Below are 18,470 nucleotides of genomic sequence, written 5' to 3'. Positions count from 1 at the left end.
GCCTTCATATCACCAGTAAAACTTGGGAGTGCTCCACACTGAGAGTGTATGATCAAAGTAAACTGTTAAATTCCCTAGCTATGCTTTCCTTAATATTACCATTGAAGTTTTAAATCAAGGACTAGATCTTCAGGATTTGTTTTCCTATGAATTTAATTACTTCACCCATTTAGAAATCTGCTTTTAAAAGGTGAAATAAACAGTAGAAGCAGATTCTAAATTAAACAATGAAAAAACACAGGTTGAAGATCATGAATGTAAAGAGAATTGTAGAGTCGGGAAGGAGGTGAGAAGTAACTTAATATGGTACCTGATCAAAAGATGACCATTGATAGTACACCCCATGCTCCTGAATTTGGATTTTTGATTTGGCTTCCTTTAAATTACTTTTGGTTATAGGGTGCAAAAGTAAAAATCCACTTGCGGGTTGAGATTTGTGGTTAAGAAATTGTCAATGAAGACCCCTTGTTGATAAGCAACACCACGGCAGTCACATCAATGTAAAAGTGATCAACGTGAAAACTGTTGCATAGCACATTTTTTTAAAAAAATGTTGTGCAAGAAAATTGCTACCTAGATTTGAGGCTAATTACTCATTTAAGGCTGTGAAATGCTTTGCTTTTTTGTGCTAACTGAGAGGATAGTTTGGCCAGTTCCTCCCCTTTTGCAATTGAGCAGTTAACAGACATGGTGTTTTCTTGCTGAACCTTCCGCTCAATACCTTGTTACAGTCGTGGTACTGAAATGGGAGCATTGAAGGGAACCAACACATCTTGCAAGCATTGGAACCCCAATACATTCAGTAACCACACATATCTGCATTTGTTTCATGCTCAACAGCGGGCATAGTTGTAATTTCATGTGTAAAGTAAAGGTGATTAAATTATATTTTGAGATTGAACTGAAAGCACCTCATCATGCTGTCATGGCTGAATGGACACTGTGGTACATATTAGTTTGCTGCTTAATATACAGCCATATTTGCTGTGCTGGAATCAGTAGACCCACCTGCTCCCTAGACATGTTAATCTGTGATGTTAGTTACTCCTAGAACTTGTTGTCCAAAGTCTGTTTGGAGCTCTTTCCTTCTTATCCCAAAGATAAACATGACTTGTCTTGGAGTATGGTTCCACAGGCACTTACACTTTAGCCAATTGGCTATCTCAGAATATTTTGCTTTTTTTTGGCCATTCTTCATGTTGAGCTGAGACAATGAGCTGGCATTTTCCAGCACTGTGGAGATGGATTTGGAGATGGAGGGGTTGGTGGGAATTGGAAAAATAACAGGGAACTGTCTAACAATGTCTTCCCACTTCTGGGAAATTTCTCTAGGGGTTGATTGGGAATGAAGACTTAATCAAGGTGATCCCTGGTCAACAGGTCAGTGAGTAGCCTGCAGAGGAGTTTCTCCTCCATCCTAAAGACTGCACTGGTTTCGACAGTCTTCACTACAGCATTCTTATTTGGCCACCATGCAATGGTACCTTCATGGATCCCACCTGATTCAACAGTGGGGCTGCTGAGGCTCCAGAACTGCTGACTCTCTGATTGAGCCTTTGACATCAGAACCTAGATAACAATGGTGAATGGTGAAGCAACCAATTTGGAGGCTGCCTTTCCAAAAGATTTCACGGCTGGCCTCAGGACCCAGTTGGGTTCCAATATTGATGTTCTGAAACCCACAGGAAAATGCAGCCCAATAACTGTTCAGTATTAACCAAGGATAATCTTTCCCTAACCAGAGTGCAGGAAAAATCATTGGGTAATGGTCACAGGAGAGTGATCTACTGACATGCGGGTTTGGTTGATTGGCCATGTTAAATTGACCCTAGTGTCAGGGGATTAACAAGGTAAATATGTGGGGTTACGGGAATAGGGCCTGGGTAGGATTGTGGTTGATGCAGACTCGATGTGCCAAATGGCCTCCTTCTGCACTGTAGGGATTCTATGATTCTACTTTCTTGTCTAGACCAAGAGTGTGTGGTGAATTGTGGTGCCTCTATTAACATTCCAACTGAGATCAGTTAATTTAACATAGAACCAGGTTTGATTCTGTGTCTTTCCTGGTCGGTTATGTCTCAGTATCACATTTGGCAATACTGATTCATCAAGGCAGTTTTTCCATATTGCAAGAACAGAAATTTGCCAGTTATGCAACTGCACTTTGAATTTGAAATGTAAATAATCCTTCATACTGGCTTGATACACTCTTCCAGTAGTGCACCTCTAGTAGATTATTAATATGATAGTACTGCAAGGGTTTGAAAATGTGTAAGTACTATTGAAGTAGCTAATTATGTTGAAAGTAATTAACAACTCCAGTCTCAGGAGTACACATTTGTATCAACTGTAGACTGTAGTGCAGTATAATTTAGTATCCAGCTGCAATCAACCACTAAAGAACTCCCATAAGAAACATTTTTAATGGAATGACTTCTGTTCTTTACAGGCATGACGATATAAGCAGAACATTTATGGTTTTCATGTGCACTACAAAAACAAAAGCCACGCTAAACCACAGATCCTTAGAGACTGTTATTAATAAACAGGAGACCTTAATTCACCTATTAAAGCAACTCCTGCAGGCACAGACATGATAATGAACTAACTATTCATTGTACTTAAAAGAATGCATCATCTGTGATCTCATGGTACAAAAATATGTAATTTAACCTTAACGTATTTTGATCCATTTTTATAAAATCTCTTCCTCCAACATACTATTCTCCTGAAGACACTGACTCATTACAGTTTCAAAGGCACTGGCCACACTCCAGTGCTTTACTTAAATGACATTTTTTTATATTGAACTGTAGACAGTAAGTTTCAATTTATTGAGTCCACAAGTATGCACTTTTGAGCATACAAACATATGAATTTGGAGCAGGAGTAGACCATTTGGTCCCTCTTGTCTGTTCCGCCATTTGATAAGATCATGGCTGATCTGATAGTAGCCTCTATTTCCTCTCTATTACCTTTCACTCCCTTGTCAGTGACGAACCCATCTAACCCAGCCTAAAAAATATTCAATGACCCTGTCTCGACTGCTCCCTGCGGAAGAAAATTCGGAAGTCTAATGACTGAGAGAAATAAATTCTCCTCATTTCTGCCTTAAATGGGAAACCCCTTACTTTTTTAAACTGTGTCCCCCCTCATTCTCGTCTCCCATAAGGGGAAATATCCTTTCAGCATCTACCCTATCAAGTGCCCTCAGGATCTTTTTATTTATTTTAATAAGATCATGCTATTCTTCTAAACTACAATAAATACAGGTCCAATTTGTAAAACCTTTCCTCATATGATGACCCATTCATCCCAAGAAAGAGACAAGTGAGCCTTCTATGCACTGCTTCCAGTGCAAGTACATCCTTCCTCAAATAAGGGGACCAAATCGGTACACAGCATTCCAGATGTATTCTCATCAACATCCTGTGCAACTGTGACAAAACATCCCTACTTTTACATTCTGTTCCCTTCACAGTACTCTAGATATGGTCTCACCAATGCCCTGTACAACCAGCAAAACGTCCCTCCATTTATATTCCATTCCCTTTACAATAAATGACATTTCATTTGTCTTCCTAATCACATGCTGTGAATACTAAGGTTTTGTCATTCATATACCAGGACACTCCAATCACTTTGAAAATCAGAGCTCTGCAATCTCTCTCCATTTAAATAATATGCTGCTTTTCTATTCTTACTGCAAAAGTCAACAAGTTCACATTTGTCCATGTTTTTCCACATTATACTCCATCTGCCATTTTTTGCCCACTCACTTAATGTACCGGCATCCCTTTGCAGACTTCTTATATGCTCCTCACAACTTAATCTCCTATTTATCTTTGTGTCATCAGCAAATTTAGCAACCATACATTTGGTCTTTCATCCCAGTCATTGGTATAGATTGTAAATAGTAGAGGCTCCATCATTGGTCCATGTGGCACTTCACAGGTTACATCTTGTCAACCCATTTATCCCCATTCGCTTTTTCCCAGTTAACTAACCAATCCTTTATGTTGCTAATATGTTGCTCCCTACAAATGAACACTTATTTTGTGTAGTAAGTTTTGATATGACACCTTGCCAAATGATTTTTGGAAATCCAAGTATCCACATTTATAGTTCCCCTTCATCCATTTCCATGTTACTTCCTCAAAGAGCTTTAATAAATTAGTCAAATATGATTTCCCTACCACAAAACTATATTGACTTTGCCTGATAACATTAAGGTTTTCTACTTGTCCAGCTATGACCTTAGTAATAGTTTTCCAGCATTTTGCTTTGACAGATGTTAGGCTAACTGGCCTGTATTTTTCTTTCTGTCTCCTTCCTTTCTTGAACAGAAGAGTTACATTTTGCTATTTTCCAATTTGATGGATCTTTCCAGCATCTAGAATTTTAGAAAATTAAAACGAATCCACCTATATACAGATTAACATCACCCATGATTATCACCGTACCTTTCTCACAAGCCCCAATATTTCTTCTGTGTACCTGAACTATAAACTACTCCCACAAGTGACTTCTTACCAGTGCTATTTCTATCTTGTCTTTACCCAAATTGATGCGACATCTTGATCTTCAGACCTAAGGTCATCTCTCACCATCATATTAACACCATCCGTAGCAGAGCTATTCCGCTCCTTTTCCTAGTTTCCTGTCCTTCTGAAATGTTATCCCTTGAATATTCAGACACCAGCCTTGGCCATTACAGAGATATGGCTGTGTGCGTGATGACAATCAGAATTATTTGTATATGAGCGGACAACTCATCCATTTTGTTATGGATGCTACATGCATTTTAGATACAGAGCCTTTAGATCTGTCTTAATTTTTTTGTGAACTTTGGCCATTCATGCTGGCACACGCTTAGGTTTGTACTCTCTATCCTTTCCTGCCATTCTGTTGATTATTATTACCCTTCTTGATACTTGCTGTCTTGTCTTTTCCCCTCTCTATAATTCAGCACATTTTCCCTCACTTGATCCTTCGCCCGCACGGTTTAATTTAAAGCCATCTGTCGCTACTGCCCTAGTTATGTAAAAGTGTAAAGTCACCATAGCCCCAGATGATCAGGGAGAGCTGACTGGTGTTGATTTAACTTGAGGATCACCACACGTCAGGCAAGGGGCAAGGTTGAGAAGGCTGGGTCTTCATGGATTACCTTGGGGGTTGGTTAGCTCAGTTGGCTAGACAGTTGGTTTGTGATGCAGAGTGATGCCAATATAGAATTATCAAATCCCTACAGTACAGAAGGAGGCCATTGGGCTCATTGAGCCTGCACCAACAACAATTCCACCCAGGCCCTATCCCCATAATCCCACGTCTTTACCCTGCTATTCCCCCTGACACTAAGGCACAATTTACCATGGTCAATCCACCTAACCTGTACATCTTAGGTCTCTGTGGGAAGAAACCGGAGCACCCGGAGGAAACCCAAGCAATCACGGGGAGAATGTGCAAACTCCACACAGACAGTCACTTGAGGCTGGAATTGAACCTGAGTCCATGCCGCTGTGAGGCAGCAGTGCTAGCCACTGTGCCGCTCTCATTGCGAGTTCAATTCCTGTACTGGCTGCGGTTATCCATGCCCTAGTTATATGACTTGCCAGAATACTGGTCGCACCACGATTCAGATGAAGACTATCCCAACAATATAATTCCTACATTCCCCAGGAATCAAAACCCATTTCTCCCACAGCTAACTTTGAACCATGCACTCAGCTCCCTAATCGGGTGGCACAATGGCACAGTGATTAGCACTGCTGCCTCACAGCACCAGGGACCCGGGTTCAATTCCAGATTCAGGTGACTGTGTGGAGTTTTCATTCTCCCCGAGTCTGCGTGGATTTCCTCCGGGTGCTCAGATTTCCTCCCACAGTCCAAAGATGTGCAGGTTAGGTTGATTGGCCATGCTAAATTGCCCCTTAGTGTCCCAAGATGTGTAGATTAGGGGGATTAGCAGGGTAAATATGTGGGGTTACGGGGATAGGGGCTGGTGGGATCATTGTTGGTGCAGGCTCGATGGACCAAATGGCCTCCTTCTGCACAGTCAGGATTCTATAATTTATCCACGAGTCGGAGAATACTGGTTTTGGAATAGGAGCAATAGCCAATTTTTAATCTCTTCCTTTAATCCTCGTCATTATTCAAGGATACAGCCTGATTACAGCACCTTTCCACTTAGCACTGCTTGGCTGACAGCTAATTCCTTACAAACCAAAGGACACATCTTGAACTTGGCTGACATGTGTGACTCACTAATGTCTGGCTAAAACTGCTGAGCCATCAGCAGAGCACAGTACCACGTCCTTAATTTCCTGAAGGGAGGATTTGCTTTGTAGAAGTATTATTTCCTGTTTGAACATCATGAACTCAGTCATTTCAGGATCTTACTCAAACTGGACCAGTAAATCCCACTCATTTAACCTTGGAAGCCTTTGAACTTTGCTGTGCCTTGACCTACAAGCCTGTAAATTTTCTGAGATGAGTCATTCCCTCAGTAACCTCCAAGCATTTGGTAAAAGTTTCGCCAACCCCGAGATGGATTTTTTTTCTCCCCTCGCATCCTCAGGGCTTTTCGACAACTGTGAAACTGTTTAGAGTTTGGTTAGGTAAATAAGCTTGACTCCATAAGACCATAAGACATAGAAGCAGAATTAGGCCACTCGGCCCATCAAGTCTGCTCTGCCATTCGATTGTGGCTGATATTTTTCTCATCCCCATTCTTCTGCCTTTTCCCTATAACCCCTGATCCCCTTATTAATCAAGAGCCTTTCTATCTCTGTCTTAAAGACGCTCAGTGACCTGGCCTCCACAGCCTTCTGCGGCAAAGAGTTCCCCAGTTTCACCATTCTCTGGCTGAAGAAATTCCTCCTTATCTCTGTTTTAAAGGATCATCCCTTTAGCCTGAGGTTGTATTCTCTGGTCCTAGTTTTTCCGACTAGTGGCGACATCCTCTCCACGTCCACTCTATCCAGGCCTCGCACATCCTGTAAGTTTCAATAAGATGCCCCCTCATCCTTCTAAATTCCAACGAGTACAAACCCAGAGTCCTCATACGACAATCTCTTATTCCAGGGATTATTCTTGTGAACCTCCTCTGGACCCTTTCCAAGTCCAGCACACCCTTCCTTAGATATGGGTCCCAAAACTGCTCACAATACTCCAAATGGGGTCTGACCAGAGCCTCATACAGCCTCAGAAGTACATCCCTGCTCTTGTATTCTAGCCCTCTCGACATGAATGCTAACATTGCATTTGCCTTCCTAACTGTCGACTGAATCTGCACGTTAACCTTAAGAGAATCTTGATCAATGACTCCCATTAGGAAGGCAAATGCAATGTTAGCATTCATGTCGAGAGGGCTAGAATACAAGAGCAGGGATGCACTTCTGAGTTTGTATAAGGCTCTGGTCAGACCCCATTTGGAGCATTGCGAGCAGTTTTGACACAGTTCCTGAAACTGAGAACAGAATATGATGCAGAATTGTGAATTTGAATGATAGTGTATTTTCAAAGCTCTATTGGTGACTTTCCCGTAAAGTGCTGGATTTGACTCCACCTTTAGATCACTCCCTCACTGGACCAAGTTGTGAGGTCACATACTGTGAGCTGAAATAAATAGTAGTATTGCAATAATAAAGATAACTTGTGATAATGTTGACTCTAGATTTCATTTCTTAATATTTTAACTTGTATTATAATTAAGCGATCCTTCACATATATCAAAAATCCAGATGTGGCATTTGGATTAATATGTATCCGTAAGCGAGAAAAATCATAAATCACACTTTTCTATTTGACTTAAGTAATAGCTGTTCTGTGAAACATGCTCATTTATTCAAATGTTTGACAGCTTTAAGAAAATGCTACCAAGAGAGGGTCACGAATGAGCATGCACGTGGAACTAAACAAGTCATTTCTTTTCCAAAGCAATCTTGAAACACCAGCTAATACCAAATGAACCAATTGTATCATTGCAATTATTAGTTTCAGATGCTTTCTTTTGATTTTTGATCCAGTTGCTATGATGTATATTTGAAGAATGTAGAAGAATAAACACATTTAAAAATGATATAGTTCACTAATTTAAAACATCTATAGAATTGGATGCATTGTGCCTGAAATTTCTACAGTAAAGCTTGTTTTGAGAAACTTTGATGTTCTTAACGTTGGATTTCTTCTTCTCCTTTGATGGTTGGACTCTTTCTCCTTTGTAGCTTCTTTTCTTCATCTTGGCTTTATTAACTCGCACCAAGTTCTGTTCATCATCACTCTTGAGCTCACTAACCACATTGTCTCCCAGTCTGTCAATGCCTTGGTTTTAAAACGCTCATCCATGTTTTCAAATCCCATTCGTGGCCTCTCTCCTTCTTACCTTCTGCAGTTCCACAACCTCCTGAGTTCCCTGTACTCCTCCAATTTTGATCTCCTGTGCATCCCCAATTTTAATCATTCCAATATTGGCAGCAGTACCTTCAGTTGTCTAGACCATTCTGCTTCACTACTTTCTTCTCTTTGAATATGCTTCTTAAAACCTTCTTTGACCAAGCTTTGGGTCACCTCTCCTGATAATCTGGTGTGGCTCAGCTCCAATTTTATTTGATAACTTTCCTGTGAAGTACGTTGGGAGGATGTATTATGTTAAAGGTGCCATCTCACTGGAAGTTATTTTTGTTGTCACAGATATTACCAAATCAACTATTTTAAAAACCAGTTTCCCGCACTCCCCTGCTGAAGGCGTTAGTTCATTGCAAGGGTATGATTCTTTGGCTGCTTTGCTATTCTTCATGTGAGGATGGACCATGAAATTGAGCAAGTGAATTGACTATGAAGGGTGTTGCATCTGATCATGTTCTCATTTTTGTTAGGTGAGGGAATCAAGAAATATGGAGCAAAAGTTAGTAAATGGACATGACATACTGATCAGCCATAGTCTAATTGAATGATAGACAGTTCAAAGGACTGAATGGTTAATTCCTATTATGACCAGTGCTTTTGCCATCCAAGTCCTGGGCATTATGGAAGTTTATCAAATGTTGTGCATTGAGTGATGGAGCTTTTGACATCATTCTAGACCTCAGTGAAAGAAATTGTACAACAAATTAATTCAATTTAAGGTGAGTAGATTTTGCACAATAAATTCTGAAAATGTGTGATTTCTAGGTCCCACTAACGGAGGCGGTGGATCCAGTGGACTTTGAGGATTATGTGTTAATGCACCCTCCTATAATTGATCCAGGTCCCTTAAGGGACTTGCTGGAATTCCCTCCAGACGACATTGAAGTTATTTACAGTCCCAGAGAATGCCGAACATTGGTGCAAGCTGTCCCTGAAGAAAGGTAAGAAGGTAATTCCTAACTATGCAAATCAAAGCAGTTTGATCAGATGTAATCTTAAAAACAAAAGGGTTATATATACACTGCAGATTAGCAAACTAACGGAAGACTAAGGTTGGTTATATGAACGGTTCCATTTGAAGCAATAAATAGTGTTAATGCTGATGGATTTGTTCTGTTTTTATCTCAACATTTCTGTTTTATCCTTCTACCATTTAAATCTCCAGCTGAGTTTCTGTTGCTCCAGCACAAACAGACATTCTAAAGTCCAGGGAGAAGATTCATCCACCGTCACATAAATTCATTCAGTGGCATCAATGGGTTCAGCTGAGGACTGAGATGTCACAGTCCAGCCAGCACAATGCCTCCAGCGCTCGGATGAAGAAGGGTGGATGGTTCCCATGCTATGTGCCTCTCTTTGCAGGCAGCCTCCTAAGTGTCCTACCATTACAGACCCTAATATATGATGCCACTTTAAGAGATGGCCTCTCTGCACATCAGTTGTGTGCTGCCTCTTTAAATTTTGGACCCAGTACTTCTGGGTTCTGAATTGCCTGTCTGATGCTCTGTGTGCACATCAATTTTTAACAGAGAAAACATCTCCAAGATCAGTTCAGTGCCCTGTGACTCAGCCTCCTGGAAGTCTAAAGGACTCTCAAAACTGAGTCAAAGGAACCACATAAGTCACCACCTTTCACTGGCGGGTTACTGAAGCCACAAGAGACATGTGTGAATTTAGTGCAAGTTTCATTAAATTGGGGAGGCAGGAGTAAGTCACATTGAATTGCATCTAAATTTTATACAAGTGGGAAATTAAGCATATCAATGAGCTTCCCACTGCTAAAAGGTGAGTTTCCTGTTTTGTTACCCTCCTGTCCCTGACTTAATCTCTTGCTGTTTTCCTACTGCTGGGAGTCTGACTTGCAACTTCCCATTCAATTCTCTATGTCCACCTACCATCTTGCCCTTGTCAGCTTGTCACAAAATACAGCCCACAGAGTTAGTTTTCACATGCATGATGAAGACATCCAGCTTTACCAAACCACCATTGTTCCCAACTCATACACTGTTGTTAAATTATAAGACTGCTTGTGCACATCCAGCACTAGATGAACAAACGTTTTATCCAATTAAAATATTGAGAAAACAAAAGCCATTGCCTTTGGTCCCCACCCCAAACTCTGTCCCCTAGTTACGAAGTTCATCCCTCTCTCTGGCAAGTGTTTATGGCTGATCTAAACTGTTAGAAACCTCAGTGTCATCCATAATCCCATAAGGAGCTGTGACCATATTACCCCGCCATCACTAAAGCCACCTGGATCAGACGACGCCACCCACCTCAGCTCATTTGCTACCAACACCCTCATCCATACCTTTGTTATAACCAAACTATTCCTCACGCTTCTAGTTGTCATCTCACAATGCACCTGAATAAACCTGATGATGTCCACAACCCTGTGCCCTGACCCACATCAAATCCTCTATTATCAACCTTGTGCTTTGAACTTGTGCGACGGTGGAGGAGTCTTTGGACTTTGGAACATCTCTTTGTGCAGGAGCAACAGAAATTCAGATGCCGGGGATTTAAACTATGGAGCTTTCTTACAAAGCCTGCAAGAGGATTTCCTGCTCTTAACACAGGGCTGACTGCCCTTGAAATATGGTACTAGATCCTGCGTGGCTATTGCGTTTCATGATGTTGGTGCCACTCCCCTAAACCACATGATCAAGTGGCAAACCCGTGTCACCCACCTCATGGCCTGCTGTTCAGCTGACTATCTCAGACCCACACCAGATCCTGACGACTTCAGGGCCCACTGGCGAATGCCGTGACAACAGGCCTAAATCAAGCCTTGTGCTTTTGGATGATAACACTGAGGGGCAGCATGTTGATGAAGAATAAAAGAGGGCTAAGGAGTGGCCCAGTGGTTGGCACTGCTGCCTCACAGCGCCAGGGCCCCAGGTTCAATTCCGGCCTCAGGTGACAGTCTGTGTGGAGTTTGCATGTTCTCCCCTCGTCTGCTTGGGTTTCTTCCAGGTGCTCCGGTTTCCTCAAGAGTCCAAAGATGTGCAGGTTAGCTCGATTTGCCATGCTAAACTGCCCCTTAGTTTCCCAAGATGTGAACGTTAGATAGATTAACCATGGGATAGGGCAGGGTGGTGGGCCTAGCTAAGGTACTCCAGCCAGAGAGTCAGTGCAGAACTGATGGGCCGAATGGCCTCCTTCTGCACTGTGAGTGCAACTCGGACAGGAATCTTTGGATATTTGCATATTTGCATGCTTTTGCCTCGGCTTGATTTTACTGCACCAGTTATACAGAAATAACTGAGTGCCATTAGCTTCACTAATATTTTAACAGCAAATTCTGACCCATTAATTTAGTGGGTAAAACTACAGCGAGTGAAATTCAATGTGAAGAAATGTGAGAACATCCATTTTGGATCTGAAAAAGAGAATTTAGAAAAATGGTGCAAGAATAGGACCTGTGGAGGAGCAGTGGGATTTAGTTGTCCACACACACACCCACACACAATCGCTAAAAGCTAGTGGATAAGGACAAAACATAATCCAAAAGGCTAATGGAATATTGGCCTTCATCTCAGACATTGGAATTCAGAAGTGAGGAAGTGTTATTTCAGTTGGACAGATCCTTGGTCAGACTCCATCAAATTTGATTTATTGCCTTGAAGGAGTAAAAGACCAAAGAACAGATGTTAAAAATCAAGAGTAAGGACAGGGAAGTCAGATAAAACTTTATTGTTTACACAAAAAGTTGTTGGTTTCTTTTCTTAATTCAAAGTTACATAATTTAAATTGTCTGATCAGGTAAACTTATTAGCATTAAATCTTTGATTTGTTGTTTGTATTTTGCTTGGCTTAATTCAAATTCTTTGGTTCCAAAAATAACCTTGAATTATCAGTAGCAGGCAGTTGAGTTGTTGAATAGGTTATTATGCAAGGGCCATTGTTGCAGCCAACATATGTGGATGCAAGAGGCAGTTGGAAGCATTTAGGGAGACAAAAAAATGATTGAGATGACAAGAAGAATGGTTAATCTATTGGGATGGGCTTGCTAGGCTAACTGGCAATTTTCTCCAAATATTACTGAAACAAATGAGGGAACGTGATAAGTACATAATTAATTTTGCTTCATATTTAAATTCTTGAAATTTTATTGCATGCTTTTGGGGTTCAGGGTAAACATTCTGAATGTTAATTAGTGGGAAGGGACAAATTTTTATTTGGTTTAGTGCCTGTATTCATGGATTGTGTTACCTACAAGAAACTTGAAATATTTTCTAAAACAGCAACTCGTACAATGCCGTTACATTTTTAATTTTCGAGCTACTTCACAATTGGGGGTCAGAGCAGGCGGAAATTTAGGGAATTAGCCCAAAACACTGTTAAAGAGAGATTTTTGAAGGTCGGAGAAGATGTAGCAAAGTCCAAGAGGCTTAGATGGAGATTCATAATGTAGGTGTGAGATGACTGATCGCCATGCCACAGAATAAACCATGAAATAGATTTGTAAGTTGCTAGAGATGTGAGGGACTTGTGGTATAGTAGGTTCACGCACTAGATCTGGGGTTTGAGCCTAGCCAATGGGATGGAAGTCATTCCTGTGATTGCTGAATATACAGTAAGTCCCCATTTAACATTGTCCCATTTTACACTGTTTTGGTTTAATGTTGGCGAGTTAATGGGGCCTGTGTTCTCATTTAATACTGTGAGATTTGTGTTAATGTTGTTTCCCACCAGCCTGATTTCTCCACCCCACCAACCCCCCCAAACTTACGGCCTCTCCCGTTCCCTGACTGTCTGCATTGTGGCCTCTACCGCTCCCTGACTCTCACTCTCGCTGGCCCTTGCTCTCGCCGAATCTCCCACCGCCCAACTCTCCCACTCGCCTTTTCCCTCTCCTGAACCTGCAATCCTGTTCAAGATCTGAAGCTCCAGGGTTGTGAGAGTGCAGGTTCTGATGGTGCAGACTGCCAAGCTGCAGCTGTTGTAATCATGTTTTTTAAAAATGACCTGAAGCTGCTACTTCTGCCTTGTCACGTATCTCCAGAGCACTCACTCATAGCGAAGGTTCAGGGAGGGGAAACGGCAAATGAGAGCATTTTAAAAAGACATAAATTACAACAGCCCTAGCTCGGCACTTTAGCATCATCGGAACCTGCATTTTCACAAATCTAAAGCTCCAGTGACAGAACCAAGCTGGAGCAACCAGGAAGGTCAGGGAAGTGTGGCAAGTGGGCAGTTCAGGAAACAGGATTGTGGTACTGCAAGTAGGAAGTTACCATATCTCTTTTAAATTTTTAAAATTAAATTTGTTTTAAGTTATTTCATTTACCAATACAGATATTTAGCAATGTCCTACAGAACATTTTAAGTTTAAGTTTAACCATTGGTTTTAATGGGATAACATGATTCCCTTAAAGGCTCACTTAAGGTCACAATTGTCAGGAATGCAGCTACAACTTTTAAGTGAGGACTTATTGTACAATGATTTTGGCATATTAGCCCAGTTCTTAATGTGTGGGTTAACAGCATCAAAATATTCGGCAGTTTGACGTGGAGATCATGGGACCATAGAATCCCTACAGTGCAGAAGGAGGCCATTCAGCCCATCGAGTCTGCATCGACTCTCTGACAAGGGTATCTTACCTAGGCCCACCATCCCGCCCTATCCCCGTAACCCCACGTGTTTATCATGGCTAATCCATCCAACCTACACACCTTGGGAAACTGAGGGATAATTTAGCATGGTCAATCCACCTAACCTGCACATTCTTTGAACTGTGGAAGGAAACTGGAGCACCTGTAGGAAACCCACGCAGGAAAACGTTACAGAGTCACCCAAGGAGGGAATTGAACCTGGTCCCTGGCGCTCTGAGGCAGCAGTGCTAACCACTGCGCCAATGTGCCTCCCTACATGCCTGAGGGGTGACTTCGGTTGGAAAGGAACATTACACTGGGTTTATTAGGCAGTGCTGACATGAGGTTGAGTATAAGGCAGATTTGTTGGGTCTATTGCACTATTAATATTATAAAAGGCAAAATACTGTGGATACTGGAAAACACTAACTTTCCCAAGCAGCACTCGCTGTGCAGTAAGGAACAGCTGAGAAAAGCCAATTAGTACACATATAGCTAGCAACAAAAGCAAATTGTTGAATTTTACTTCATAAAAGGTCATTTGGCCATTGTATTTATGACATTGCTTTTCAAGTGTTATCCATTTATCTGCATTGCCCTGTCCTCTTGCCATAGCCTTTTACATTTTTCTTCAAATATTTATCCAAATTTTCGTTTTTCATTAAAAAGTAATCTAATTTTTCCCTTCACATTTTTTGTGGTTATCTTAAATTTGTGTCCTGACTCGTCAATCAGTGTAATTATTTCTTCTCAAAGCACAGTGGTTAGCACTGCTGCTTCACAGCTCTAAGGACCTGGGTTCGATTCCCGGCTTGGGTCACTGTCTGTGTGGAGTTTGCACATTCTCTTCGTGTCTGCATGGGTTTCCTCCGGGTGCTCCGGTTTCCTCCCACAGTCCAAAGATGTGCGGGTTAGGTTAATTGGCCATGCTAAAATTGCCCTTAGTGTCCTGGGATGCGTAAGTTAGAGGGATTAGTGGGTAAATATGTAGGGATATGGGGGTAGGGTCTGGGTGGGATTGTGGTTGGTGCAGACTCGATGGGCCGAATGGCCTTTCTCTGTGCTGTAGGGTTTCTAAGATTCTAAGAAACCTTTATAATTCTGAACACCTCGAACACATTTCCTTTGTTGTCATAAAAAGAGTTTCAGTTTCTCTGTTTTGTCCTTGTAACTAAAGCCTCTAATCCCTGGCACAGTTCAATTTTTCCCCCTTTATTCTTTCATGGGATGTGGGTCTTGATGGCAAGGCCAGCAATTGTTATCCATCCTTAATTACCCTTGAATTGAGGGGCGCCATGGTGGCACAGTGGTTAGCATTGCTGCCTCACAGCGCCAGAGACCCAGGTTTGATTCCTCACTTGGGTCACTCTGCGTGGAGTTTGCACATTCTCCCCGTGTCTGTGTGGGTTTCCTCCGGGTGCTCTGGTTTCCTCCCACAGTCCAAAGGTATGCGGGCTAGGTTGATTGGGCAGGGTAAATTGCCCCTTAGTGTCTACAGTCCCATGTCAGCAGGACCGGGTAAGGATGGCAGATTTATAGTTGTCATGGTCACCATTACTGGGACTTGCTTTATATTCCAAATTTATTGATTGATTTCAAATTCTACCAGCTGCTTTGGTGCCATTTGGATCCATGTCCCCAGAGCATAAGTCAGGGCTTCTGGATTACGAGTCTAGTGATATTACTATTATATCACTATCTCCACAGTGTGTGTTTCTTATCCCATCCTGTCCATGTCTTTAACGTCCCCAAAACTGAGCACAGTATGTTTAAAAATTATGGTGGGGCGTGGGGATATCCTTTCCACTTTAATACACAGTGGTAGCCCTTTTAGGGAACTAGTTGAATTGCAATTACCTTATTTCATCAATGAAATGTTTTTAAATGGTATGTATTTTGTGAAAGCCACTTTGTCCCCTTATCATTATTTACAATGGCATTTTTATAATTAATGATATTTAAATTATTTTCAGTGATGTGGAGCCCCATGTCAGGGACTGCGTAAAAACCTACACTGAAGACTGGGCTATTGTAAATCGAAAGTAAGTGTTAAGTTGTATGTTCCTTTTACTAAAGTTCAGTCTATATGCTGAGTGAATTTTAATTGTATTGCAATTTTTGAAAAATTCTGTAACCAGGTATCACAAACTCAGCACAGGATTTAATCCCAACACGCTTGACAAACAGAAGGAAAGACAAAAGGGTTTACCAAAACAGATCTTTGAATCGGATGAAATCCCAGACACCAGCAGTTACCAGGATGATCAGGTGAAGTACTTCATTGATAATATTTATGAAACAGAAATTAAATTTAACGCCTGAGGTGAGCCACAGGCTGGTATCAGCATCACAAAAGACAGATCACCTGGTCATTATCATGTTGCACTTTGTGAGAGCTTGCTGTGTGCCAGCTGGCTGCCACCTTTCATCACAACTGTACATTACATTTCAAAAAGTACTTAGTTGGTTGTAAATATTTTGGGACCTCTTGAGGCTGTGAAAGATGCTATATGAATGCAGGTCTTTCTATCTAATCAAGAGGCTGCTTGGTTTATGTGAATAGAATGATCAATACCCAGGATTATCTCAGTAGGCAGACTAACCTACTTAAATAAGATGACATCATAAAGTAAGAACTTTATAAATAAAAAATTATGCAGTGCCTCATCATGTGTTTGAAATTTCTCAGTCATGGACAGTAAATTTACAGAAACAAAAGAGGCATCCACCCCATGGAGGCCCAGCAAACAACATTGATATGAGTGTCCAGTTGACTTATTTATTTTGTAAGAAATGATGGATCGATAATAATATTAAAATGTTCTGCAGAGAACCCTAATTAGAGAGTTAACTGAGCAAACTCTAGAAAATTCACTCCCTTGGATCTCAACTATTCAACTTTCACCTGTTTTGTTAACAGAGAAATTGCCTTCTGATTATTTGGCAATGATTGTGGAATCTGAAAATTTAAACATTTTGAAAACAGTGGTCTTCCCCAAATTTAGATTTAAAAACTTAAGATTTGTCTGCAGCTTCATTTCTACAAAACAGTGCACGTTAGGATGTGAAAATCAGCTACTGTCCTTTCACCTCAAGACCCCCATCCAAACGAGGCTCATATTATTCAGATGAAAAGTTTGTTTTGAGTGCTGTAGTGACCTTACAGTAAATGGTTTTGAGGCAATCTCAGTTGTGGTCTTACTGGACCCAAAGCACAACACCATCTTTTAACTAGGCAGTCATTGACGTTTATTTGGCAATCTCAGTTAAGAACTTGCAAGACATCTAGAAAATAGAAAAATTCACACTGCTCCATTAGGAGCTGTCTTTCTGAAGTTGTACTGAAAAGTATTGTTGGGATAGATCAGACTAAACATTGCAACACATAGAGTACAGTTCATGTAGTCTTTGTGGTACAACAGTAGCTGATTAGAAACAATCAACGCCAAGGCATTGCACTTTTGTTGCAGGGACATCACTCAGCCATTTTCACACTTCATTGGGGGTGATATTTAGAGTTATTGAGGTGTATATAGCACAGAAAAGGGCCCTTCGGCCCATCACATCTGCACCATTTAAAGACAAACCACCTAATCATTTTAATCCCATTTTCTAGCACTGGGTTCATAGCTTTGTATGCCGTGGCATTGCAAGGACACATTTAAATACTTCTTAAATTTTATGAGGGTCTCTGCCTGGACCACCCTTTCAGACAGAGTTTTAGATTCCCACCACCATCTGGGTGAGAAGGTTTTTCCTCATATCCCCTCTAAACTTCCTACCCCCTAACTTAAACCTATGCCCCCGAGTCATTGATCCCTCCACCTACTCTATCTATGCCCCTCATAATCTCAACCATGTTCCCCTCAGTCTGCTCTGCTCCAGGAAAAATGACCCCAATCTGTCCAATCTCTCTTCATAATTAAAACTCTCCAGCCCAGGCAACATCCTGGTACATCCCCTCTGAATCTTTTCCAGTGCTGTCATATCCCTCCTATAATGTGAATTCTAGAACTGCACACAATACTCTAACCAACGTTTTGTATAGTTCCAACAAAACTTCCCTGCTCTTAAGCTCCATGCCACGGCTAAATAAAGGCAAGTATATCATATGCTTTCTTAACCACTTTGTCCACCTGTCCTGCTAACTTAAGGAACCGGTACACATGCACTCCAAGGTCCCTTTGATCCTTGGTGCTTCTGAGGGTCCTGCCTATATTCTCTTGCCTTGTCTGTCCTGCTCAAGTGTGTCACCTCACACTTATCTGGACTGAATTCCATTTGCCACTGTTCAGCCAATCTGACCAACCCATCTATATCCTCCCGTAATCTAAGGTTATCCTCCTCACTGTTTACCACCCCACCAATTTTCGTATCATCCATAACCTTACTGATCAACCCTCCTACATTCAAGTCTAAATTATGTATATAAACCACAAAGAGCAAGGGCCTCAGAACTGATTCCT

At 41.4% G+C, this 18,470-nt stretch overlaps 1 protein-coding gene across 4 annotated transcripts in view; it reads left to right on the top strand.

The window, feature by feature from the left end:
* dock7 (dedicator of cytokinesis 7) overlaps window positions 1-18,470 on the top strand; it is a 161,137-nt gene that overhangs the window by 4,557 nt on the left and 138,110 nt on the right. For all 4 annotated transcript variants that reach the window (XM_078218392.1, XM_078218390.1, XM_078218389.1 and 1 more), the window contains exons 3-5: window positions 9,172-9,347; window positions 15,978-16,046; window positions 16,143-16,272. In XM_078218392.1, coding sequence (XP_078074518.1) covers window positions 9,172-9,347; window positions 15,978-16,046; window positions 16,143-16,272 — 375 coding nt within the window. The remainder of the gene's footprint in view (window positions 1-9,171; window positions 9,348-15,977; window positions 16,047-16,142; window positions 16,273-18,470) is intronic.

The sequence above is a fragment of the Mustelus asterias genome, chromosome 8 (genome assembly GCF_964213995.1).
Source record: "Mustelus asterias chromosome 8, sMusAst1.hap1.1, whole genome shotgun sequence".
NCBI classification, from domain to species: domain Eukaryota; kingdom Metazoa; phylum Chordata; class Chondrichthyes; order Carcharhiniformes; family Triakidae; genus Mustelus; species Mustelus asterias.
The sequence above is the reverse complement of the archived record's forward strand: the minus strand, read 5'-3'. Positions and strand labels throughout refer to the sequence as shown.